General features: G+C 40.6%; 1 protein-coding gene across 3 annotated transcripts in view; it reads right to left on the bottom strand.

The window, feature by feature from the left end:
• The window catches only part of JAZF1 (JAZF zinc finger 1), a 354,117-nt gene that overhangs the window by 154,446 nt on the left and 172,765 nt on the right, over nt 1–26,906 (bottom strand). For all 3 annotated transcript variants that reach the window (NM_001131604.1, XM_054558858.2, XM_063725473.1), the window contains 1 exon segment: nt 4,558–4,630. In NM_001131604.1, the coding sequence (NP_001125076.1) occupies nt 4,558–4,630 (73 nt within the window).

Raw genomic sequence — 26,906 nt, 5'->3', positions numbered from 1 at the left:
CACCCTAACATCACAATGAAAAGAACTAGAGAAGCAAGAGCAAACACATTCAAAAGCTAGCAGAAGGCAAGAAATAACTAAGATCAGAGCAGAACTGAAGAAGATAGAGACACAAAAAACCCTTCAAAAAAATCAATGAATCCAGGAGCTGGTTTTTTGAAAAGATCAACAAAATTGATAGACTGCTAGCAAGACTAATAAAGAAGAAAAGACAGAATCAAATAGATGCAATACAAAATGATAAAGGTAATATCACCACCGAGCCCACAGAAATACAAACTACCATCAGAGAATACTATAAACACCTCTATGCAAATAAACTAGAAAACCTAGAAGAAATGGATAAATTCCTGGACATATACACCCTCCCAAGACTAAACCAGGAAGAAGCTGAATCTCTGAATAGACCAATAACAGGTTCTGAAATTGAGGCAATAATTAATAGTCTACCAACCAAAAAAAGTTCAGGACCAGACGGATTCACAGCTGAATTCTACCAGAGGTACAAATAGGAACTGGTACCATTCCTTCTGAAACTATTCCAATCAATAGAAAAAGAGGGAATCCTCCCTAATTCATTTTATGAGGCCAGCATCATCCTGATACCAAAGCCTGGCTGAGGCACAACAAAAAAAGATAATTTTAGACCAATATCCCTGATGAACATCGATGCAAAAATCCTCAATAAAATACTGGCAAACCGAATCCAGCAGCACATCAAAAAGCTTATCCACCACCATCAAGTTGGCTTCATTCCCTGGGATGCAAGGCTGGTTCAACATATGCAAATCAATAAACGTAATCCATCATATAAACAGAACCAAAGACAAAAACCACACGATTATCTCAATAGATGCAGAAAAGGCCTTTGACAAAATTTAACAGCCCTTTATGCTAAAAACTCTCAATAAAGTAGGTATTGATGGGACATATCTCAAAATAATAAGAGCTATTTATGACAAACCCACAGCCAATATCATACTGAATGGGTAAACACTGGAAGCATTCCCTTTGAAAACTGGCACAAGACAGGGATGCCCTCTCTCACCACTCCTATTCAATATAGTGTTGGAAGTTCTGGCCAGGGCAATCAGGCAAGAGAAATAAATAAAGGGTATTCAATTAGGAAAAGAGGAAGTCAAATTGTCCCTGTTTGCAGATGACATGATTGTATATTTAGAAAACCCCATCATCTCAGCCCAAAATCTCCTTAAGCTGATAAGCAACTTCAGCAAAGTCTCAGGATACAAAATCAATGTGCAAAAATTACAAGCATTCCTATACACCAATAACAGACAGCCAAATCATGAGTGAATTCCCATTCACAATTGCTTCAAAGAGAATAAAATAATTAGGAATCCAACTTACAAGGGATGTGAAGGACCTCTTCAAGGAGCACTACAAACCGCAGCTCAATGAAATAAAAGAGGACACAAACAAATGGAAGAACATTCCATGCTCATGGATAGGAAGAATCAATATTGTGAAAATGGCCATACTGCCCAAAGTAATTTATAGATTCAATGCCATCCTCATCAAGCTACCAATGACTTTCTTCACAGAACTGGAAAAAACTACTTTAAAGTTCATATGGAACCAAAAAAGAGCCCGCATCACCAAGTCAATCCTAAGCCAAAAGAACAAAGCTGGAGGCATCATGCTACCTGACTTCAAACTATACTACAAGGCTACAGTAACCAAAACAGCATGGTACTGGTACCAAAACAGAGATATAGATCAATGGAACAGAACAGAGCCCTCGCAAATAATACCACACATCTACAACCATCTGATCTTTGACAAATCTGACAAAAACAAGAAATGGGGAAAGGATTCCCTACTTAATAAATGGTGCTGGGAAAACTGGCTAGCCATATGTAGAAAGTTGAAACTGGATCCCTTCCTTATACCTTATACAAAAATTAATTCAAGATGGATTAAAGACTTAAATGTTAGACCTAAAACCATAAAAACCCTAGGAGGAAACCTAGGCAATACCATTCAGGCCATAGGCATGGACAAGGACTTCATGACTAAAACACCAAAAGCAATGGCAACAAAAGCCAAAATTGACAAAGGGGATCTAATTAAACTAAAGAGCTTCTGCACAGCAAAAGAAACTACCATCAGAGTAAACAGGCAACCTACAGAATGGGAGAAAATTTTTACAATCTACCCATCTGACAAAGGGCTAATATCCAGAATCTATACAGAACTTAAACAAATTTACAAGAAAAAAAATCAAACAACCCCATCAAAAAGTGGGTGAAGGATATGAACAGACACTTCTCAAAAGAAGACATTTATGCAGCCAACAGACACATGAAAAAATGCTCATCATCACTGGCCATCAGAGAAATGCAAATCAAAACCACAATGAGGTACCATCTCACACCAGTTAGAATGGCAATCATCAAAAAGTCAGGAAACAACAGGTGCTGGAGAGGATGTGAAGAAATAGGAACACTTTTACACGGTTGGTGGGACTGTAAACTAGTTCAACCATTGTGGAAGACAGTGTGGTGATTCCTCAAGGATCTAGAACTAGAAATACCATGTGACCCAGCCATCTTATTACTGGGCATATACCCGAAGGATTATAAATCATGCTGGTATAAAGACACATGCACATGCATGTTTATTGCAGCACTATTCACAATAGCAAAGACTTGGAACCAACCCAAATGTCCATCAATGATAGACTGGATTAAGAAAATGTGGCACATATACACCATGGAATACTATGCAGCCATAAAAAAGGATGAGTTCATGTCCTTTGTAGGGACATGGATGAAGCTGGAAACCATCATTCTGAACAAACTATTCCAAGGACAGAAAACCAAACACCACATGTTCTCACTCATAGGTGGGAACTGAACAATGAGAACACTTGGACACAGGGTGGGGAACATCACACACTGGGGCCTGTCGCGGGGTGGGGGGAGGTGGGAGGGATAGTATTAGGAGATATACCTAATGTAAATGACCAGTTAATGGGTGCAGCACACCAACATGGCACATGTATACATAGGTAACAAACCTGCACGTTGTGCACATGTACCCTAGAACTTAAAGTACACAAAAAAAACTCCTATATAATTAGCAGCTACCTGCTGTCCAACATGGCTGACAATATAAATACAAATAATGAAGGTGAAAATTTCATAGATTCTTATTAGAATACAGCTTAGTATTACACAAATTTGTATATACATAGGTGACATATTTTACCCAAAGTGACAGCCACACTATTAGAAGTCCTATTCAATACCATAATTAATCTATATGCCTGTTCATCCTATTCTCCAATATTAGTAGGCCAATATTACTAGTTATATTAATTCATATAACTTCAATATATAATTAAAAAATTTCAAAACCCTTGCTAATTACAGAAAACAATACTGGCTCTGTAAGAAACCCAGAAAAGTGTATGTCTTTATTTTCATTTGATGTAATTTTGAAGGCATTCTATTTAACACATGTCAAATATTATTGGTAATGAAAAACTGGAGATATTCCATCTCACTTCTTGGGAAGGCTGATAAGCAAGAAATCCAAGGGAGGTATGTAAATAGATGTTTACGTCAATAAATCCTTTTAAAAACATGTTTCATAGAAGAACCTGAAACTGAACAACAGGTGTCTCTAATTCACAGCACTATCTGGGCAAGAATCAAGTAAGTTTTCTAAAAAGGCACTCAAATGAAACAGCACAGATAATTCATTCCCAGCTTTCCACTTCAGACCCTGAACCTCAGCTCTGGTATCAAGAGACTAAAAACACTCCTCACCTTCTATAAAAAGAATATAAATTTCTATCAATAGAAATTCATTCCCTGAATTATGAGCAGAGAGTTTCTCATTCTCATTAAAAACTAGTTTTGCTTTTACTTTGTCTTTTTTGCTTTGGGACTGTGTGTTTTCTTAACCTAAGTTGATTTCAGTTTCTCTCCAAATATTACTGTCTCCTTAATTATTTGAGTTGGCTGAAACACTAAGTCCTCTTTTAGACCTGATATATCAAGTTTGAAATGGTGCTCTGAAGTTGGGCTCACATGTTCAGTTTAAGTAAAAACTCAAGTTACTCTACAGTTGGGGTCAGTTGTTGAGAATGTTTTTACTAAAAGATGAGCTGCTACTAAATAACTTTCTGATATTAAATTATTTCAATTTATTATATTCTGATATTACAACAATGTTTTGAATTCATAAAGTACTTCTTCACCTCAGGATTTAAAATGTTCACTCGAACATAAATCCATTAATCTCCCAAACTGCCCTATGAAGTCAAAAGAGCATATTCTAACTCTGCATATAAAATACTTCCAAAATGAGCTTATAAATCAGTCATGTTTGCAGCATATGCACAGAGCATTACAATTCGACTTCTCCCTAACAAAGAAACAAGAGCATTCCATATACAGGTTGCTTTTAAATAGTTTCATGCAAATATTTTAAGACTGAAAACATTATACCACTCTGTTAAAAAAGATTTGTTTAAAAAGTCAATAAGCAGCAGATATAAGTTTGTTATAAATTCTGAAAATGGCTTACCTATTTATGTAACTCAGGGCAACATAGGTTGGCTGCTGTAATTCTTGTTTTTCTAAAACCCGTGGATCTGTATCTGTAATAAAAACACAATTATGATTTTTTTTTAGATTTTGTATCAGAATATATGAGGCTACCTAACACAAAGTAACAGAGGCTAAGCAGAGAAAAAGATTAATTTAGTACACCACTTTTTAAAGAAAACTCAGTCGGCAAAGCACAATCATTTGTTCATTCATTCATAAATAACAAGATATTGCATTACTTTTCAAGGGAATTCCAAACATCAACAGTGATAAAATGTCCATCTGTCACACAAACTCTTGCACAATCCCCCTCATAAATATTGGTTTTCACTGCTTACAGTTACAATGTTGGCATGGTTTTTGGTGGTTCATCGGCCTAAGAAAGAAAGTCTCTGTTAATTATGCTCACTTCAATGCTGGAACAAATTAGTTTCCATTGGAAAGCTCCATCAATTTGAAAATCTACTGAGTATTGTTCTTGTTCGCGAAACACTTTTCTGCATTTGGATTCATATTCTGAAGGGCAGTTCTTCTCTTTTTAAAACGTATAATGAGTTTATTATAACTTTTCTAGACTCTCAATCAGAAATTCTCATACTGGTTCAGAGTCAACAAACACTACATTCACCAGAGGACTTTTCCCCTCAAAGAGACATAATTCAACACCATAGCAACGCTTTATAATGGTGCTTCTCCAGCACAGCACCAAAAAGGTACTTTTTTCACAGCCAGAAATGTATTCTCAAACTTCTCCCATACAGAAATGACTGTATAAATGTATGTATAAACAATGTTTATGTAATAAGGATGTACAAGGAAGAAAATGAGCACACAATTTTCTTAGAAAAAGGTTCATAGATTTCACACAGATTTCTTTTCATTATAAACTCACTTAAAACTATCTCATTATTAGAAACCTTCCAGGTGCACTTGGCAGTAACCCCTTCTTTGATGTAATGACAGATGTTGTTTCCAGCACCTTTGCACAGGAAGTGTTTACTGCACATGGTAGATGTAAGCTATGTCCACTAACTCCAAAGTGCATTAACAGGTGATGGGGGGAGGGAAGCAGATACAGTGGTAGAGAACACGGGTGGCAACAATGACAGCATAAAAATCAATTTACAATGCTTTTAACTCCCAGACTAAAACTGGACAGTAGTACCAGTTTTATTCGTGGTGTTAAAATTAAGAATCTCATGTTCACTTTATTGTTTTTTCTATGCCAAGAATTTCAGGGACACACTATTCAGAAATCCTGCCTCCTGGGTCTTTGCCACTGCAGGTCCTTGAAAGCCAAATTCTGAAACAAGAGACAAAGATTCTCTGAACGGCTCCATCAAGTCGGGTCTGAAGGTTTTGGCAGTGCAAATGAGAACAGATCAGTAGCTCTGCACCTCAGTACATATGCAACTGAGGCTATTCCTCGATCTCTGGCCTAGGGATAAAAGGAGTGGTTCTCTAAATAACAAGAAAACCACTCTTCACGGGGAAACACAGTTTTCAAACGTAACTCTTACTCACACTCATTTAAATTTGCTGTAATCCCAACATACATCCACGCTTCTGAGAGGAAGATACTTGCTGGAGGAGACGGTAGAACACTGTTCAACAAGGAAAGCTGTTTTGTCCAAAGAAATGGCACATTGGTATGCTGGGTGGGCCATGTGTGCAAACGGTGACTGACAGGCTAATCCTACAAGGTCTTTCTAGGTGCTCAATGAGGTAAGAAACAAGAAATTAGAGATAAAAACCATGAAAATGAAAAGAAAGGAGGAAGGTAAGAAAGAACAGGGCAATGTAGAAAATTTCTCAAGTGCTCACAAAATGGTTTCACCTCAAGTTTAGGTACTGACGATCAAAGGGCTTTGCTTTTGAGACTCAAAGAGATATCTGGTGCATGATTTAATAAGGTGTATTATTTTGAAAGAAAAGGGCACCGTTAGGAGTCTAAAATTTGTGTATAAAGGGGAAAAGAGGCCAATAAACATTTTTATAATCATTTGCTTGTCTTCATTCCTGTAACTGACATTCCCCAACCTAACAATATTCCCACAAACCATCTTCTAAAGATTTCCTTTGTTCCCAAATTATATAATTTCTAAAATGTTCTAAATATTACCTCTCCAGACTACCTTGATTTTTATTTTTTCCTGTGTGTATGTGTACAAAGATACATTTATATTATCCTTTTCCTTCTTTAAGCTCTAGAATCTCTTTGGGAAATGGGAAGGAAGTATCTTATATAAATGTCTACAATTTTGATGCTCAAATAAATGGCGTCAGCTCCTGCTGATCACACAAACTGCATCTTGTAATCTTGATTTACAAAAAATCAAGAATGTTTAGCACTTTATTTGCAAAGCAAGGTTTTAAAGTTTTGTTTTCTTAATTTGCTTCATCATCTTCCATAACCTATTCTAGACTTAGGCTTACATATCCTCAAATTGTAAGTGGGAAACAGACTTCTGGAAGCTTCCAAACACCACCCTCTCCATCACACACACACAAAAAAACAACAAAAACCATTTGGAAGCACCTCAGGTAGGATTCTACTTTTTCTAGAATGTACTCTGGTAACCAACAAGACAGCAGAACTTCTAGACAGACATCCACCAGGTCCCCAAATCTCCTTTTCAAACAAATGTTTCCTTGAGCAACCTTTAGAATATCCATTAAAGCGCTGAAATCTTGAAATGAAATTAGGCACTTGGTGCCTACAAATCAGGAGAGGCCTGCACCAGTGCTACCGGAGGAGTAAAATCAGCTGCTGGTCACAAATAAATGTTGGTTCTGTCACTTGCTTCCTGGCTGGCTGGTGTGTGGGGATTATGACTCACCATTTTATGGATTTAATTATGCTGTTGAGCACTTCACATTCAGTAAAAGTATAATAGCTGCCTTCACTATTTCTCCCTCCCTGACAGAGATTTAACTGTCTGATGCTAAAAACTCTCCACAGGATAGGAGAAGAGAGACAAGAGAGTATGATTTTCGGAGCAGGACAGATCCCCACGTCCTGCACAATGACGTACTCCTCATGAGGATTGTATGAGGGCAGAAAGGACACAATCAGAACAAACTGGGAAGAGTAACACTGTTCATTAGACATTACTAAATCCAACAGGAAGAACTTCTTTATACCATGCCACATTGTTCAGACATTTTTTGAACATGATAAATCGCTACACTAAGGAATATAATATGAAATGAGATGGCCACGGCACACATTTATGGTGCCGATAAAAATCTGGAACTAGAACATTGGCTACAATTGCCCAGAGATATAATCCACCTCGGCAAATGGTCTATGGAATAAAAGCACTTGGTTTTTTCATAACCACATGAGGCTCCTTAAGCTTGCAATTGGGCAAGAGAGTAAGCATTTCTATAACATGGCTGTCAACAGCCACATAACAACATTCGACCACTTTCATATCACTAAGAAGTGACAGGAAGATAAACTCAAACTTCAACTTTTTTTTAGCAGGGCAGGGTAGGGCCAAACACAGCACCGACAGAGATTATGACACTGTTTTCCGCCCTAGACTACTCCTTGCACAGTCCTTTGCATACTCACAGATTTCAGGTTGACTGGAGGATAAAATAATTCACATATTAAAATATATTTTAAAATACCCAAGTGATAAACACCTACACTAGCTTATTTCAAAGTTTCTAAAACACAGCATTCTTGACATTAGATGGCAATGTGTCTATCTTTATCTCAGGGGATGAGATTCTGAATGCACAGCTCTATTATAAGGACTTGGCTATGTAACACTAGACACAGGTACAAATTGAAAGCTTTCTGTAGCTCCTGTGGTCCTAGTAACTTATGGTTTTACAGACTCAATTACATTGCGAAGGGCTGGGGGTCACAGCACTAGCTCCCATTGCTTCTCAAGTGGCAAGGAAACAGCAAGGCAGATAGCAGAAATAAGGAAAGGACAGCGAAGACCTTTCTCAGTAGGAACTGGAACTGCAACGTGACCAAGGAAAGGCGAACACCACAGATCACCTTGTTGTCTCTGTGAAGCCCACGTTGATCGGCTTTGTTTTCTCCGGCATTGGAACCAATGGCCATCAAGCATCAGGACTGCCACGGTTCTGAAGAATAGCCTTTTGCAGTGTTCTTGTCAAGTCTAAACGAAAACTCTATCAGGGTTATTAGCCTGGTCAAGTGAGGCTAATTAATGAGCTCTTGGGCTTTGGCTATGCTTTAGCTGGTCTACATTTTATAACCTGGATTACTTATAATGTAAGAAAGTCAGAAACCAGCCGCACAATGTCTCAACAAAACTAGGGAGGCCTCTAAGGGCAATGTGCTATTCGCAGGCTGGGAGGTAGCAGTATGGGGAAGATGTGGTATCATGTCGTTTGAGAACTTGTTCAAATTCGATATCCTCCAAACACCAGGTTCTTTTTTAACTGTGTACAGCAACAGTGGGAGGCCTGAGAGGATGTGGGTAGGAAGGTAGTGGGGGATTTGCAGTGTTGGAAGACCCTGGGGAGGCAAATGCCCACCCAGCCAGATGAGTAATTTTGAAGACCTGGGCTGGATACAACACTTTTCTTGGCAATCAGCAACAACTAATGGGTGCTGTCTGTTCTTGGCCTTCCCCCAGCTATCGAACTTGTGAAGCCACAGAGTTGTAGACTTTGTTCAGCACAGCCTTCCACAACATTCTGTGTGGAGTTTGCTGCATCCTCCTCCTCCTCACTCTGCACCACTGTGTTCCTAGTGCTAGCACTGCAATTATGCCCCTGGAGGGATGTTATCCAGGCATATCCTCTCTTCCTTCCACACTTTTCAGAGGTGAAGAACTTGTTTCAACTTCTCTCATTTCTCTGGCACTTAGCTCAGTGCCCTGCGTGTAGGAGCTGCAAAGTAACTGCTGAATGAATACACTGATCCGTTATTTTTATAATGAGAAAATTGAAGGCTTTTGCTTACAGGTAGCAGCTTCATCAAGGACATTTGTTTCCTTCACCATCCAAAGCCCCACTAAAATAGAAATGAATGAATAAAAAACTAACCAAGGATAGAAGAATGGCAGCAGAGGCATCAGGAAATAAGTTATTTGAACCAGTGTTTTGGAAAATGGAAAACCCATACAGGAGTAGACAAAGACCTAGAGTAGATACAGTCTCAAGTACCTGCAGTGGGGAAGACCCACAGCCAGGATCTGAACCCCCTGCAGAAACCCTGATAGGCCCCAGACTTAGAGGTGTCAGGTATGGCAAAAGGCAAGTGGGGGAAAGTTCAGGCCTGAAAATAGGGGGGTTGTTTAAAAGGTTGATTATCCAGGGACACTAAAGCAGGACACCAACCATAGTGGAGGGAGGAGAGGGGAGAGTGCAGGGCCGAAAATAGGGTAGTTAAAATGGAAATATGCCAACTCCACTGCTCCCAGTAACAATGGTAACCAGTCAGGAGGATTCTTCTCTGATTCAGTTAAGTGGGTGTGGAGAAAAGACTGCCAATGCCGACATCTGGTGATTCCCTAATCAAACGATCTCCCTACAGTTAAGTGCATGGTCAACAAGCTCCATCCATGCTTCCATCCAGAGCCTCCTAGCAGCTTTTTATTGCTGTGATATATTTTCTTAAGAGTCAAAGTCTTGCTCTATTGCTCAGGCTGGAGTACAATGGTGGAATCAGACCATAGCTCACTGCAGCCTCAAACTCTGGGCTCAAGAGATCCTCCTGCCTCATCCTCCTGAGCAGATAGGACTGCAGGTGTGCACCACCATAGCTGAGCAATATTTCTATATATATATATATATATTTTTTTTTTTTTAGAGTTGGGGTCTTGCTATATATATTGCCTAGGCTGGTCTTGAACTCCTGGCCTCAAGCAATCCTCTTGCCTCGGCCTCCCAAAGTGCTGGGATTACAGTTGTGAGCCACTGAGCTCAGCCTGCCTTAGCTTTAAATATGAGCCAAGAACAGTCAAGAAATTGTCTCTAGACATTGGAGGAAAAGTCGTAAACGTGAATGAGAGAAACCAGAACAAACAAATGGGGAGGGCAGGACAGAAAAAAGGAAGGGAAGAAGAGAGGAATGGGGGGAAGAAGGAAGGAAGGAAGGCAGACATGAGCAAAGGAACAAACACATCAAGGCCTGGGAAGTTAAGTGACATGTCTACTTACACAAACCCGGTACTGGCAGGGCTAGGACCAGAAGCCCTGCGTCCTGAGTCTTATTGGGCCAGCATTTGGACTATTAAAAATGCTGCTCATCCTCTAAAGACATTTCATTGCTACTATCCAGTTCTAACACTGGACTCTGTATAGATAATCTTTTTTATACTTTCTTAAAAGCCCCATAGTTCTGTTGGCTGCAACTTTTACCCCACTTTGAAGACTGAATTTGTTGCATCAACAATTTACAAAGACCAACTTTTAATTCACGGCTAGTTTACTTCAGCTGCTGAAACAAATAATGCTTGTTGGCAATGGCCCTTTAAAAAAAAAATTCTACAATTGCACATAATCAGTCTTTGAATGGATCAACTTTTCCTTAGTTTATAGACACGTCATTTGAAACTTTTCCCAAGCCATAATTTCCATTACAGGGAAGTCAGTGCAAATTTCAGTGAGATTCTTTCTTTCCCAAATTCAATGTGAAATCCAGATGCGGTTAAGTGTTGCTGTAAACTTTATGAGTTAAATATCTAAAAGTCAGGGACACTGTGCAGCACAATAACACCATCTATTAAAACAAGCATTCATGTTCACATTTGTAGCCTGAGTTTTCCTGCCACAAGTGAATGAATAAACATTATTCAACCAAGAACTGTTTGGACAATGCTCCATAGCCTAAATCAGCCGGCTGCTGCAACCTTCCCTATTCCTGGCAGACCAGAGGGTTAAAATTATCAAAAATAATTCTGACTAGGATACTTCCCAACTTTACCAATCTATCCAGCTTGTAGAATCATCAATGACTGCTTGAATTTTTCCCCAAGTATAAGATGTATAGTCCTTCTGTCTATGAAAATGACACTACCAGTTCACACTCTTCAGTGGTGATGGGGTGTGCTTTGTCCACCCAAGCTCTCGCCTTGTTACTTGTGAGAAAAGAGCCTGCCAGAAACCATAATGGCTGCAAGATATGCTTGTGAAGTATATAGCCTGCACATCTGTATACAGCAGCCCTGGAGACTGGGGTGCTGAGATTAAACAACAATAAAATTCTTTCAAACTGGAGTAAGGCCAAAACTTGGCCCCATTTAATCCTGGGACCAAGTTAATTTGTGTGCACACACAAATAAATATACATGCCTGCTTTCTCCAGAAATGAACCTGATGACGGATCCAAGCAGCATGCAACACAAAAGATCATAAAGAAGCTGGTATATCTCCCCTGCTCATGAGAAGAGCTTATGAGAAGGTATCTGGAAGAGAAGACAGCTGCTTGTGAGTGAGGCTTAGTGACAAAAGAAAAGGCAGGAACATGAGGCTCTCGAATTCATCTCTGAAGACTGGAAGGCAAAAACCTGTTAATGAAAAGGAAACCTTCCCCTCCTTCTGCCTAACACTGTTTGCCCAAGGAAATCCTAACCATCTTCCAAGGCTTTGGCCCGTACAGTACTTTCAGCAAGCATTGTGCCATACATATTTGCAAATACGTCTTATCAGCCCATTCAAATGGAAGCTCCTTAAGGAACCAGATCTTAGAGGCCACAAATCCTAAGCCCAGTGTTCTGTAAATAATCAGTGCCCATGATGATATATGATGAATACATGAATGAATGCCCTGGACATGCAGTACCACAGAGGATACAAAAGCATTCAGCTCAGACAGCTCTGCCTTGGAGAGTCAGGCAAACAGGAGGGGAAAACAGGCCCATGGTAAATGACTTTACCAGGATATATACTTCCATCAAAATACATCCCACCAAGCACAGATGTTCAGAGGGCTATAAAATGATGTACAATTCACAATAATAAGGGACAGAGGGCAGATAGGGCTAATCTGGGAAGGCTTTACTGATGAATGGGAACTGAGCCAGGTTTTGAAGGGAGTGAGCATAGCTAACCATTCACAGGTGAGGGCGGGAAACCTAAGAATAGCATAAGGGAGAAGCCTGTGGATACTGTGGAAAAGCAGTGGAGTTGAAGGGTATTAGTTGTAGTATTAGTATTAGTTGTAGAATATTTATAGAGACACTTTTTAGAGATACTTCAGAAGAGTGGTTCTGAACTGCAGGCAATTTTGCAGCACCCCCCTGACCCCCCATCTCCGCCCTGGGATATTTGGCAAAGTCTGCTAACAATTCGAGGGAGGGTTCCAGTATAGTATCTAGGGGGTAGAGGTCAGGGATGCTGCTGAACACCCTACATACGCACGCAGAGTAGCGCCTACAACAAAGAATCATCTGGTCTAAAATGTCAATAATGTCTAAGTTGAGAAACCCTGCTTTAAAACTACACGAATATTATGAGAAACAGAGCTATTGCTCCTAGATTGCTTCTAGGTGATAATTGGTTGTTTTCTGCAGTCTAAATCAAGAGGCCAGAAGGCTGGTGAGGAGACAAGAGAAGAATAACACAGAGGCTGTTTGGACCTAGATAAGTGCTCCTATTTTCTTTTTCTTTCTTTCTTTCTTTTTTTTTTTTTTTTTTGGAGACAGAGTCTTACTCTATCATCCAGGATGGAGTAATGGGATCTCAGCTCACTGTAACCTCTGCCTCCCGGGTTCAAGCGATTCTCATGCCTCAGCCTCCTGAGTAGCTGGGATTACAGGCATCTGCCACCACACCCGACTAATTTTTGTATTTTTAGTAGAGATGGGGTTTCACCATGTTGGCCAGAGTGGTCTCGAACTCCTGGGCTCAAGCAATCCACTGGCCTTGGCCTCCCAAAGTGCTGGGATTACAGGCATGAGCCACAGCGCCTAGCCAGTTCTTATTTTCTTAATGGAGACAAATAAATTGAATTCATTTAAAAAAGACATTGAATTCTTGCCATGTTTAGTTGCTTAGGGGAAACTTTAAGTCAGTAGGTTCACAACTGAGCGAAAAAGATGAACAGAATTCACAGTTAATAATCTGGCCGGGCGCAGTGGCTCATGTCTGTAATCCCAGCACTTTGGGAGGCCAAGGCAGGCAAATCACTTGAAGTCAGGAGTTCGAGACCAGCCTGGGCAACCTGACAATACCCTGCTTCTAATAAAAATACAAAAATTAGCCAGGCATGGTGGCATGCCTGTAATCCCAGCTACATGGGAGGCTGAGACATAAGAATCGCTTGAACCTGGGAGATAGAGGTTGCAGTGAGCTGAGAACGTGCCACTGCACTCCAGCCTGGGTGATAGAGTGAGACCGTCTCAAAAAAAAAAAAAAAAAAAACAAAAACCTAAACAAAAAAACCCAATAATCTAAGACAGACTATAATGTTTGTCAGTATAGAGGAATATACTAACTACTCTAGAAACAAAACATGATTCTCTGTGCATCTCAGGGGAACTTCTTGAAAGAAAAATTTACATGAGCCTTGAACTAAATCTACATTCGGAAAAGATGAGAAAATGATGAGTCTGAATAGAAGACAGTTTGAGCAGATAAACGGAAGTATTTAATAGAAAGGAGCAGGGAGTGGCAAGAAGTCAGTGGGGCTGGAGCTTGGCAAGAGACCTGAAATGCAGATTGGGTCACATCACAAAAGGCTTGCAATGCTTTCCAAGAGTTCAAACTTAGTTCTGCAGACGATGCAGAGCACTGAAGGTATAAACTGATAAGGCCCATGTTTTAGAAAAATAACCAGTGGTGGCAGGGACGACTAGGCGGCGGGGGGAAACTGGAATGTAGAAATACAAGATTTGGTGAAAAAGAACTGGAAATAGAAGATTTTTCTTATGTTATAGATCTGAGTATTTCATTACAAAAATAAAGAAGTAACTAGAAGGTGAAAAGGAGTTTGATAGACAAGAATATGAGGTCTGCTTCTGACGTGTGGTAAGATATTCTGCAGAACCAAGAAGTCTGGAACTCAAAGGGGAGATAAAAGACTCATGGTATAGATAGGAAGTGAAGTGCTGAAGAATCCCATCATAACACCACACATTCCAACAGGCAACTGAACCAAAGCATGTCTCTCAAAACAAAACAATGATATTCCATAAAACCCCAACTACCCTGATTAAAAACTCACTTATCATATAACTTGGCCAAATATTGGCTGAGAACCTACTAGGCCCAGTGGAAGTCCAGCAGGGATTTTTTAAAAGCCAGAGGTTGTGCTGCATTTGAAACCAACTGAATGGTAAATTTCCCAAAAGATGACTATGAAAGACTGGGGGAAAAAAGAATAGAATAAAAATTGGCCCTGAGTTCATGGCTTCCTGGTATAAAAACCACATTTCCCAGCATTCCTTGAGCCAGGTACATTCATGTGACTATGTCTTGGCCAATAGGATAAGGCTTCAGGAAGCCTCCTTAATATGGTAGATTTCTTTCAGGCTGCCTGAAAGAAATTCTGGGTATGAGATAATCTTGTGAATGGAAGTCATACATGGTGAAGCAACACAGTAGGAGTCTGGATCCCTGATTGGGTGGAGTTCCATACTACTCTTGAACTGAGCACCTCCAGCCTTCTTTAAAGTGAGAGAAATAAACTTATCTTCCAATTAAGCCATATATTTGAAGGTTTTTCAATTACATGAAGCCAAAACAAAACTTGACTGAAATACAAAACAACCAGAATTCTGGTTTATTTTGTTGGACCTAAAACTCTCATCTGAAACATGAAATATTTCATGTTTCATTTTATTTTCTTGGATTTAAAAGAAAAAAAAAAACCTCTTTAAAAATGTATCATACTAAGTGCATGGAAAGAAAATCAGAGTAAAATCACACCTGAATCACCACAGCCTCTGTGGCTAACTCTAAACAGGGATGGTTAGACTGGGAGAAAGAGGAGGAAAAAATCATCATGTCAAATTATGGCTCTTTTGGTCGTTTTAAGACTTTCTCCAGAATTAGTTATTAGTGGGCAATAATGAAGCAAATTGCACATGCATATTACTTCTGAGTTATGAACAATACAACCAGCAGTAACCTTTGAAGCTGTCAGGATCTTTTCAGGCAGGCAATTAAAGTGAAAAATGAGAGTGTGCACAACTTCCATCACCCAATACTACATGTAATAACACCACCTACAAACACTGACATAGGAATGGGGCTCAGTCTGAATATTTATTAATGCAGATCTGTTCCCATTTGTTCCTCTCCTTTTCCTATAACCCATCCCACCTCCACCTGCCAAAATTTTTTTTCTTTAAAGGGCAACTCTGACATCATGCATCACATTTACCTGAAACCTACATGCACTGTGACATCTCTCCTATCTGCACTGAAAGAAATTTTCCTCCCTTTCCTTTGACTCAAATATAAATTTAGGACAAGCTTGGATTCTAGAAGGAAAAGAAGTTGATAAAGAAGTAAGCCCAATCAGGAAAACACAAAATAAGATGAAAATAATCAATAATGGATATTTACAGATGGCCAAATATATACATCAAGTATTGGGTGCTAGGCATTGAAGGTCCCCCTGCCTGCCCCTACCCACCCCTGCCAACACACATACAAAAAGGTCTCAGCTCTCAAGCAGACTGGACTATAGAGGATGTGACTTATATTGATCTAAGAATAATCTAGTGTAGAAGTATCAGCTTTTCTAATAAAGTGTAAGAATCACTATTTGCATGTTTTGTGATTTAAGTACCTGGACTTTAGAGAAATGGCAGGGATAACCAGAAAAGGGGGGTACCTGATGAGCCAGTTGGAGTAGGTGTTCCCAAGCTAAGAAGAAACACCCATGCTACAGGCCTAATACCTGACACCTATGATCCCATCTGTGAGTCTGTCTCCTGAGGTTTCAGCCATTTCTAAATCAACAAGAGCCTAGAGGCCAATGGTTTCTAGCCAGAACTGCCCATTATTATCACCTGGGTAACTTAAAAAAAAAAAAAAAATTCTGATGCCAAGGACCCATCCCCAAAGATTCTAATATGCAATCAGGGTTGGCAATTACTATTACAGACTCTGAGAAGGCTCAGAAACTGGAAAAGGGATAGAGAACTGGTTGGGAAAGTTATTTACACCAATTTGCATCCCTCCCACCCTTCCAAACTAAAAAGGCAATTGTGAAACTGGAAAGGAACTACTGGAAGTGATTTAAAAGTTGTATAAGTCCGACATCCAGTGACGTAATTTTTTTTTTTTTTAGATGAACTCTTGCTCTGTCCCTCAGGCTGGAATGCAGTGGCATGATCTCAGCTTACTGCAACCTCCGCCTCTTGGGTTCAAGTGATTCTCGTGCCTCAGTCTCCCAAGTAGCTGGGATTACAGGTGTGCACCATCACACCTGGCTAATTTTTGTATTTTTAGTAGAGATGGGGTTTCACCATGTTGGCCAGGCTGGTCTCGAACTCCTGACTTCAAGTGATTTGCCCACCTTGGCCGCCCAAAGTGCTGGGATTATGGCATGAACCACAAGACCTACCTGAAATCATTAGATTCTGACTTCACTTGGGACTCAGGTTTATTTCCCCTCCTTTCACTTTCTATACAGAAAGTATTAAGCTTAGTAATTATGTAGACAAGTTAGTGTTTTCACGTATTTCAAAAACCAAATCACAAACTTTGAATTGTGAGTGGTTTTCATCTATTCAGTAAGGGTGTTCTGACGAGACCTCTGACTGGGAACCATTTATTTTTCTTCACAGTATGTGCCTACAATTAATAAGACCACATCACTTTAGTTGTTCTGTGGTTCAGAATTTTCTGTAAGTCAGATTGGCCAGAACCAGTGTGGTTCTCCTGTGCTGTTATATTCACCTCGGTAACAAATCAGGCCATATCCAAGTATATTAGTTTTGTATTTCGGAAGCCAGTTTTGTCAAGGATTTGGCAAAAGGAATTGCCTTCGTTACTTCCTATCTCCCAGGGAAGCCGAATCATTGCTTAAAAAAAAAAAAAAGTCACAGGAGAAAGAGCTGAACATCTGGACACAGACTGACTGGATGGCTCTGCCTAAGAGTTATCAAATGTAAGTGCACATAGGTCACAGCTTACTCAGGTCAAATTCTGGTCCAAGAGGCTCTGCCAGGCTGGCTAGAGCATTATGCATGCTGACTCCACACCCAGGTGGCAGCCAGGAATACAGTGTTCAGGCTCGTGGGCCACAGAGGTTATGTGCTAGCTGGAGATTTATTGCTCCTGATTCTGTGCAGGTTGTGTATTCATTCTACTTGCTAATGAATAGGGGAGCATGCTGAGCTGTAACTCAGATTGATCTCGCTGATGGTGTGAATTTGGGTGTCTAGGAAGTCCCTGGACCTTCTCAGTTATCTGGCACTTGGCAGATGGCTCCTGACAATCTTGGCTTCTGTGGAAGGACTTCTGGGAATTAACTCTGGACTTTCTGTTGCTTTAAAAAAAAAAAGGCTTAAATTTCTTTAGACAATGTAAGATGGTAGTTACTGACAGTCTGCTACTTTCTGTGTGACTTGAGCAAGTTTCTCAGCAGATAAAGATGACAGTGACTCATGGCTCCTACACATGAAGAGGTTATTAAGAGGATTAAAAGAGATAAGCCATAGACAGCACAGAGCACAGTGGCTGGTACATGATAAATACTTAATAAACCTTACCCACTAGGGGCCGGGCTCAGTGGCTCATGCCTGTAATACCAGCACTTTGGGAGGCAGAGGCAGCTGGATCACCCCAACTTGGTGAAACCCCATCTCTACTAAAATACAAAAATTAGCCAGGCATGGTGGTGTGCTCCTGTAGTCCCAGCTACTCAGGAGGCTGAGTCAGGAGAATCACTTGAACCTGGGAAGCAGAGGTCGCAGTGAGCCAAGACGGCGCCACTGCACTCCAGCCTGAGCAACAGAGCAAGACTGTGTCTCAAAAAAAAACAAAACAAAAAAACCCCCAAACACCAAAAACTTACCCACTAGGTACCATTATTATTTTAGGTAGTAAGGTCTGAAAGCATTCAGTGCTTGCGTTGTGGGACTACATTTGTGAACAATCAATAGTTCTCAAGTAGCAATAATAACTGATAATAAAGATATTATTACTATCACTGAGTGTCTACTATGGGTCAATACAAAATGAATTGCTTTCCGTGTGCACTCCTCATGAAAATCCTGTAAGGGAGATATCTCCTGACCTACCCCGCTTCCCAGAGGAAAATATAAAGCTCAGAAAAGGCCCAAATCACAGGACCAGGAGATAAAGCCTTAAATCTGGGTTTGTCTCACTTCAAAGTATGTGCTATTTGACCACGTTTGCTGCTTCCCCTGAGTAGAAATAACTTGTTTCATAGTATGGAGCCCTACAACACTGTTCAGTAACAATGCTCTCTAATTAAATTGCCAGGTGGCCTTTCCTTTGTATTTTAACTTTTAAGGTGATTGTATTATATCTCTTCCATAAATGAACATTGATTTTTTATAACAAAATTAAAATAAGCATTATGTAACTATTAGCATAAAACATTTTTGTTCTTGTACGACCCAACATCATCTCACATGGCCCCAGAAGCACATGGGACACTTTCCAGGCACCCCACCTTGCCCAATTCCCACTCTTTAAGTGCTATCCCAGCTACTGCAATGGGACGTCAACAGCCCCATAACTTAGGAGCAGGTAAAAGTATGGTATTCCTGATCTTTCCAATAAAGTTTATGTTTTTGATTGCCCATGTCTGACTCTAGACATAGAATTATTTCTGGACCCAAATATTTCTCATGCCCAGTACTTTGGGAGGCCGAGGTGGGCAGATCACCTGAGGTTAGGAGGTCGAGACCAGTCTGGCCAACATGGTGAAACCCTGTCTCTACTAAAAATAAAAAAATTAGCCGGGTGTGGTGAGGTGGGAGGATCACCTGAGGTAGAGATTTCGAGATCAGTCCAGCCAGCATGGTGAAACCCTGTCTCTACTAAAGATACAAAAATTAGCCGGGTGTGGTGGTGTGTGCCTGTAATCCCAGCTACTAGGGAGGCTGAGGCAGGAGAATCGCTTGAACCCGGGAGATGGAGGTTGCAGTGAGACGAGATCATGCTGCTGCACTCCAGCCTGGGCAACAGAGTGAGACTCCATCTCAAAAAAAAAAATTATTTCTGGACACTAAGGTTGCTCTTGGGGCTGGCAGGCAGCTCTCTGAATTAAGTGGTTGGTTTTGGCCTCATTGCCATGGTGTCAGAAATCAATACAAATTGACCAGGTGACCGGCTGGATGGAAAAGCATACAGGTCTGAGCCATGCCTCTTTCCCTTTTTTAAAAAGACTTAAAAATTAGACTTTTTAAAAGAGCAGTTTTAGGTTCACAGCAAAATGGAGAGGAAGGTACAGAGATATCCCATATACTTCTGCCCCTGCCCCATGCATGGCCTGTCCCATTACTAGCATTCCCCACTACAGTTCTTTTTTTTCCCTCACTAAAAAGTGCTTCATAGAATGCTGGAATGCTTTGGAAGCACTGGGATGAAATATTTAGACAAATTCTGATGGAAATCAGAACCTAGGACAGAAGCTGCAACACTGTTACTGCACCTGCATCTTTTATTAAGTTTCTCCTTTGGGTGACTGATCTTAAAAAACACCAGAGGTTCTAGTCCAGGTTCTAACTATTTCTAGCTTAGAGCTTTCATCAAGTCAGTTTCTTTACCTGTGAAAAGAAGATAATGATATATGCACCAACTCCCTCACAAGCTTTAAGTGAGAATCATATATTTTAATTATTTATTTTTAAAATTAATTATTATTATTATTTTTTAGAGATAGTGTCTGTTGCCCAGGCTGCAGTACAGTGGCACAAACATGGCTCACTGCAACGTCAATCTCCTGGGCTCAAGAGATCCTCCCACCTCAGCTTCCTGAGTGGCTGGGACTACAGGCGTGCACCACTGTGCTCAGCGAATTAAAAAAAGAATCCTCCCACCTTGGCCTCCCAAGGTGCTGGGATTATAGGCGTGCGCCACTGTGTGAATCATATATTTTAATTGAGCAATTCCAGTATGAATTCTAAGGTCCTACCCCAGCTTCCAAGATAAGGTGGCCTGAGAGTCATTGTCTCTCCAGCAGGAATAACCCAGTGCAGCCACGTCTTAACTCATTAGTCTCTCTGGCAAATAATCTCTGGGAAGAGAAAGCTTAAACTATACACTAAAATAGAAACCTGAATTATTTGTATAAAGAACTTAGATTTCATTTTACTTTGCTATCCTTGGAACTTGAGTGCACAAATGCACTCGGATTATGATTTTTCTCTTGCAAGAGTAGGGACTTGGATCAGAAAAGTTCTTCAAAAGTTTTTCCAAAGAGCCATGTGACTTTTCAGTAGAGATAGAAAACCTTTTGGCTAGCTTTAAGCTGAGTTTATTAAAAGCCATTCTGTTTCACTACAAACTGTGTGATCAACTAATTTGTTTTATACATAAAGGAAAGCCTTTCAATTTATAAAACCAAGATACATTTAAATGATTTTATCACACATTCAAGCCAAATGCAAAACTTTCTATCATGGTTAAGTAAAATAGACATTATCAAGGTAATCACAAGACATCAGATTCCTCAGAGAAGCTCGGGAGACCTCTGGGATTTGGTAAACGTTACTATCAGCTGAGTTTCAACAAATGGAAGGCAGAGACTCTGATGGATTTTCTAGGCTTACTTAAGATGAGGTTTAATGCTCTAGACATGGATTCAACATAATAAAGATACTGCGTCTTCATTTCTATGGCTTGGTTTTAAAAGGAATGCAGAGATAACATACTTAAAAAAAAAAAGTAGTTGCTGAGTATCTACAACTACTCTGCCTGTCAATCTCTCCTCCCTTCAGCCCACACCTTCCTACTTTAGCCAATCAGTTCAGTGTTTTTACAGTATTTTTGATGCAACTCACAGTAAGACATACATGTTAAATCATAACCAGTACACCCCTCCAGACACAAACACACAAAAGTTTCACAAAACATTACTAAACTTCAACATATGTGATGTACCCTGATAATACCATTGCTTTTTTTTTTTTTTTTTTTTTTTTGAGACAGAGTCTCGCTCTGTCGCCCAGGCTGGAGTGCAGTGGCACAATCTTGGCTCACTGCAACCTCCACCTCCCAGGTTCAAGCGATTCTCCTGTCTCAGCCTCCCGAGTAGCTGGGACTACAGGCGCATGTCACCACGCCCAGCTAAGTTTTTGTATTTTTAGTAGAGATGGGGTTTCACCATGTTAGCCAGGCTGGTCTCGATCTCCTGACCTCGTGATCTGCCTGCCTTAGCCTCCCAAAGTGCTGGGATTACAGGCGTGAGCTACCACACCCACACCCGGTCACCACTGTGTTTTTTAAAAATGTTATGACAACCCATTAAATTGATGTTGTCACTGACTAATGAGTCCTAAATGGTGACTACAAAAAAATTCAAATCTTGCTGAATTACAAATCAATAATGTCATGTGTGAAGTCCACTCCCACACATGGCTCTTTATTGCTTATATGATAAGAGATTTAGGTAAAACATAGAAGATCATTTGCAATTTGGCTCCATCAATCAAATTATTCAAACTCATCTCTAGTTCTCTACATGCCCCCTACACTCCAGCAACTCCTAACTTCTTCCCGTCCTCTGCACATACCTCGTCTACACTCTATACCTTTGGTTCTGATTATCCTGTTTGCCTTTCTGTGTCCTGTTCCGTGTGCCAAGCACTGTTTTATAGTCTCTCTTGCCTCTGGTTAGGTTCAGAGAAAATCAGGGGGTGAAAGGAGAGGGTGGTCCAGTATTTGTTCTCCTACTCCCTCCTAGCTAGGCATGGTTTTGGAAGCAGCTGCTATGCTCCACCTAGGGCCACAGCTCTGGGAGGGCGGTCGTCCCCCTTGCAAGGCTGCCACTCTCCAGGTTCTGTTCACAGCATCACCTCCCCTTCCCCTTCAGCTTTCTGCTGTTGCTAGGTCCCGGGTGCCTCAACATCTCTTACCCTGCCACACCCCTATAAATAGCCCCCATATTTAACTCTCTTCTATTCTTTGGGGGCCTAGAATGTATGCCTTTATAACACATGCTACCCAGAATACCTTGTCCTTACCTGCTTTTCTGTGGTCATCCTCAAACCCATCATCCAAAGTCCACTATAAAAGTCACCTCCTCTACAAAACATTCCATGAAGCTACATGGTAGAATCTGCCTTAATAGTCAGGCATATTAAAAAGATAGATTCCATTTTAAAGTGCTTTGTTCCCAACAGACTCAGCTTCTCCAAAAGCCAGCAACTTGTTTCTTTCCTGTCCCTAGCATTTAGCACAAGGGCTGGCAAATAATCACGATCATTGAAAGAATAAATGAATGAAAGGTAAGAGGATTCTCAATTATTAAACGACATCACAACTGCATGCCAGTAGGTCATATTTTCTAACAAGAGTGTCTACAGAGCTGCTTTGTCTGAATTCCCATTCTGGGGTGATCTAGTCAATTTTCTCTACATGTAGCTGCTGGGATCCAGCTAGAGACAACTGCTGCTTACTGTGTGGTGAACCCAGTATCTCTGGTGGTAACTAGCTGGCTCCCCACAATCCCACATCACCTGGCAGGGTGTTTCTGCTTACGATGCTAATGAGATTTTACTTGAAAGATGTAATTATTGCCGCAACCCAAGAAAATAATTAATGGCCAATTTTAGTGGGCAAAATATTCATTAATCAAGTCAACAGACAAGAGACCTGCAGAGTTTAGGAAAAAGGTCCTTAGAGAGAGGGAAAAAAAAGATAATCACCTAGAGATTTCTCCTTTTCGTAAGTATAGGTTAAATCTATTCAATTATAGTCTCTTGAAAGTTTACATTTCAAATTTAGTCCAATGACTTCTAATGAAGTCTAGGTTTAAACTTTTGAGTTTTAGAATGCATTGCACAACTGTTATTTAATCATCATACTGCACAAAAAGGTAGTGATAACAAGGAGACATTAATCTCAGATTTGGTTGGTTTAAAACACTTCACACAAGGATTTCTGAACATGACAAATGTCAGCTTCTGTTTTCTTATATTACAAGTGAGGAGGAAGAAAGGTGTCACGATGAGAACACCATTGGGCTTGGTGAACGTTTACGTCATCTTTGACCCTTATAAACACACAGCTTTTTAACTGAGGGTGAGAGGACATTTTAAATTCTTCTAACACCTTGGTAATCAGAGCGCAGGGAAATATCTGCCCAAAAAACAACACAGTGACCCAGAGATCAAATCAAACCTACACCTACTATTAAAAGATACTTTAATCCCAAAGAGCATGGGCCCTCATAAGAAATGATAAACAAACCCCTCCAGCCTCTCCCTCCAGCCCTTCTTCTCAATGCCCTTTTATAATATTCATGTCCTCAGATTTATATCGACCATATATTGCCTAGATGTGTCTCCCCATTCCATTAAAAGGGACTTACGGGACGGGAGATGGGTCACAGAAGGCAGCAAACAATAACTGACAGTTGAGTTTATCTTTTAAAACCAAAAAAACTTCCATGTTTTCATTTAACTTTAAATGCTAACAACCATATTCCAGGCTCGACATGCCCGTAAAGCTGTTTCACAGTCCAGGGAAAAAAATTTTTTTTATTGTAAATAATGTTCACCATCCACATCTTAACAGTCTGGATGCTGAAGCATTTTTCATTTAGAGTAACGATCTCCAGGAGTAAAAATAATATAATTATAACTGAACTACTTGGTCAGCTAAATCACAACCAGAAATGCACTGGTATGTATTTCATTCACCGTGTCAAAAAATCTTCATTCTGAACCATCAACACAGCACTAAATTTTGATCTGTCATTGAAAACAGGTCGCTTCTATTTCTGGCTTACAGCATGGTAACAGGGCACAGCAACTGGCAAAGACAGCTAATATTTCACATTAAATCTCCCTACCTGACCTTCTGAATCAAAAATGGAGGGACTCATGAAGAAGAAATTAAGTAAACACTCTTTTTTTCTTTAAAAAACAAAAACAAAAAGCCCCTCTTAAAGGATAGAAAAGAAACGACTGAAATTCTTGGGATACAAATTTGTTGTTGCTAGGTCAGCCAATAAAGGCCACTGAAGGGTGTGGGCTGCACCCCTGGGCTGCCTCCTCTTAAAGACAGATAGGAGGGAAGAGGGAGTTTCTTGGTGTCCAGGTGGTCCTTAAGACAAAGCCAGAACTGGCATTTCCAGTGGAAGGAGGACTACAAGGTCAAAGGGTATGTCAGCCACTTTGGGTGTGGCCTCAGCTGGCCCTTTGCAACCCACCGCTACTGAGGGTTGAGATGTGGACAGAGGTTGATGGACATGCATTGCAGAAGGAAGCAACATCTCTTAAGACTTCTTCATGAGTCATTTTGAAATCACTTGTGGATCTGTATTTAAACCATGTTTTTATCTTTCTTTTAGTTTATCTTTAAATACAATTTGAGGAAAGTTTTGCAGATACTTCTCCCTCCTTTTTCCCACCACAACCCAAGCCTGGGTAAAGTGACCCTCCCATCTGCTCCTTTTAGTTGCCCCACCTTCACACTTACCCCATGGTTTGAAACCTCCTGATGGGCATTCTCTCCCACTAGCTCCGTGTTTCTCAGCCTAGGTAGGTTTATCAAGTAGTGTCTCCTTGCTATAGCCCCAGTGATTCCAATTTAATTGATCTGGCATGAAAGACCCACTGAGACACCTGAGTGCACGCCAGGTGACTCTCATGTGCAGTCAGGGCTAAGAACCACTGCTGTGCTAAGCTCCCCGAGGACAAGCCCCAGGGCTGTTCACCTTTGAACCCGACCTAGCACAGGGCCTGCTTGCTAAATAGTAATGGAATACATAAAAGAATGTTGTTCAGTGATTAAAGAAGACAGTGGGAGGAAAAAATAGGAGGGCCATTCAGGATGGCCTCTCAAACTTGAGTGTGCATCAGAATCACCTGGAGGCCTGTTACAGCTCAGGATAGCGGGGGTTGGGGGGTAGGGCAGGCATCCCCAGTGTTCCTGATTTAGTAGCTCTAGGGTAGGCCCTGAGAATTCCCATTTTTTACAAGCTCCCAGGTGACGCTGATGCTGCTGACTGATCTCAGGACCACGCTTCTAGAACCACAGCACTGAAATGACCACAGCAGTCTAGTAATCTTAGATTAGATGACACATAGTAACGGGCTGCAGGATCTGATGAGGTGGCCAAAGATAGTAATTCTATGAGGGACATCACAAGGAGGGGCTGCACAGGTCTTTAATCCTATCTGATTGCTGGCCACAGAGAGACCAGGGCTGAGGAAATCTCCCTTTTAGACTGTGATTCCAATTCACTCAGCTACCTTTAGTCTTCATGGCTTAAGTATATGAATTATCCATCACATGTCCACTACTATTCAGAATTAGGGTGTGGTTGGCAAGAACAGACTGCCATCCATATCTAAATAAAAATTACAGTAACACTTTCTTAGAAATAGGCCCAAGAAAAAATTTTCCAAAAGCAACCAGTGGCAGACCTAGGCCAGAAAACAAACCTATGGCTGCTAGTTAAATCAACTGAGGCACTGATTCTACAGCTGTAAAAATACAGTGGTTTAAAATCCAAGCTTCCAACAGCCATCCAAATAGATGCTAAAATTACATGGGGGGGAAATGCATGCTCTCTTTACTGCCAGTTAAGAGATTTCTTTCTTAACAGATAAAGGAAAGGAATAGGAAAATGCCAATTGCATTTGGTTTTCCTAAGAGAGCACTGGCTACTGGTTCCCAGTAACCCTCCCATCACCCAAGCCATTGAACAGTGACACAAATGGCATTGTGACAGTAACACAAGCAGGGGTTCTCTCTCCATTTCTGATGAATCATCTTATGGGTTGATATGGTTTGGCTGTGTCCCCACCCAAATCTCATCTTGAATTCCCATGTGTTGTGGGAGGGACCTGGTGGGAGGTAATTGAATCATGGGGGCAAGTCTTTCCCATGCTGTTGTTGTGATAGTGAATAAGTCTCAAAAGATCTGATAGTTTTAAAAAGGGGAGTTTCCCTGCACAAGCTCTCTCTCTTTGCCTGCTGCCATCCATGTAAGACATGACTTGCTCCTCCTTGCCTTCCACCATGATTGTGAGACTTCCCCAGCCACGTGAAACTGTAAGTTCATTAAACCTCTTTCTTTTGTAAATTGCCCAGTCTTCAGTATGTCTTTAACAGTACCATGGAAACAGACTAGCATATGGGTCCTAGACAGCAGTAATAAACCTGGGTGTTAGACAACTGAATGTCTCTCTACTTTGGGGTTGTGAGACAGTCTTCAAGGAGTTTCTA

Source organism: Pongo abelii, chromosome 6, assembly GCF_028885655.2.
Source record: "Pongo abelii isolate AG06213 chromosome 6, NHGRI_mPonAbe1-v2.0_pri, whole genome shotgun sequence".
NCBI lineage: Eukaryota > Metazoa > Chordata > Mammalia > Primates > Hominidae > Pongo > Pongo abelii.
This window is presented reverse-complemented; position numbering and strand designations above follow the sequence as displayed.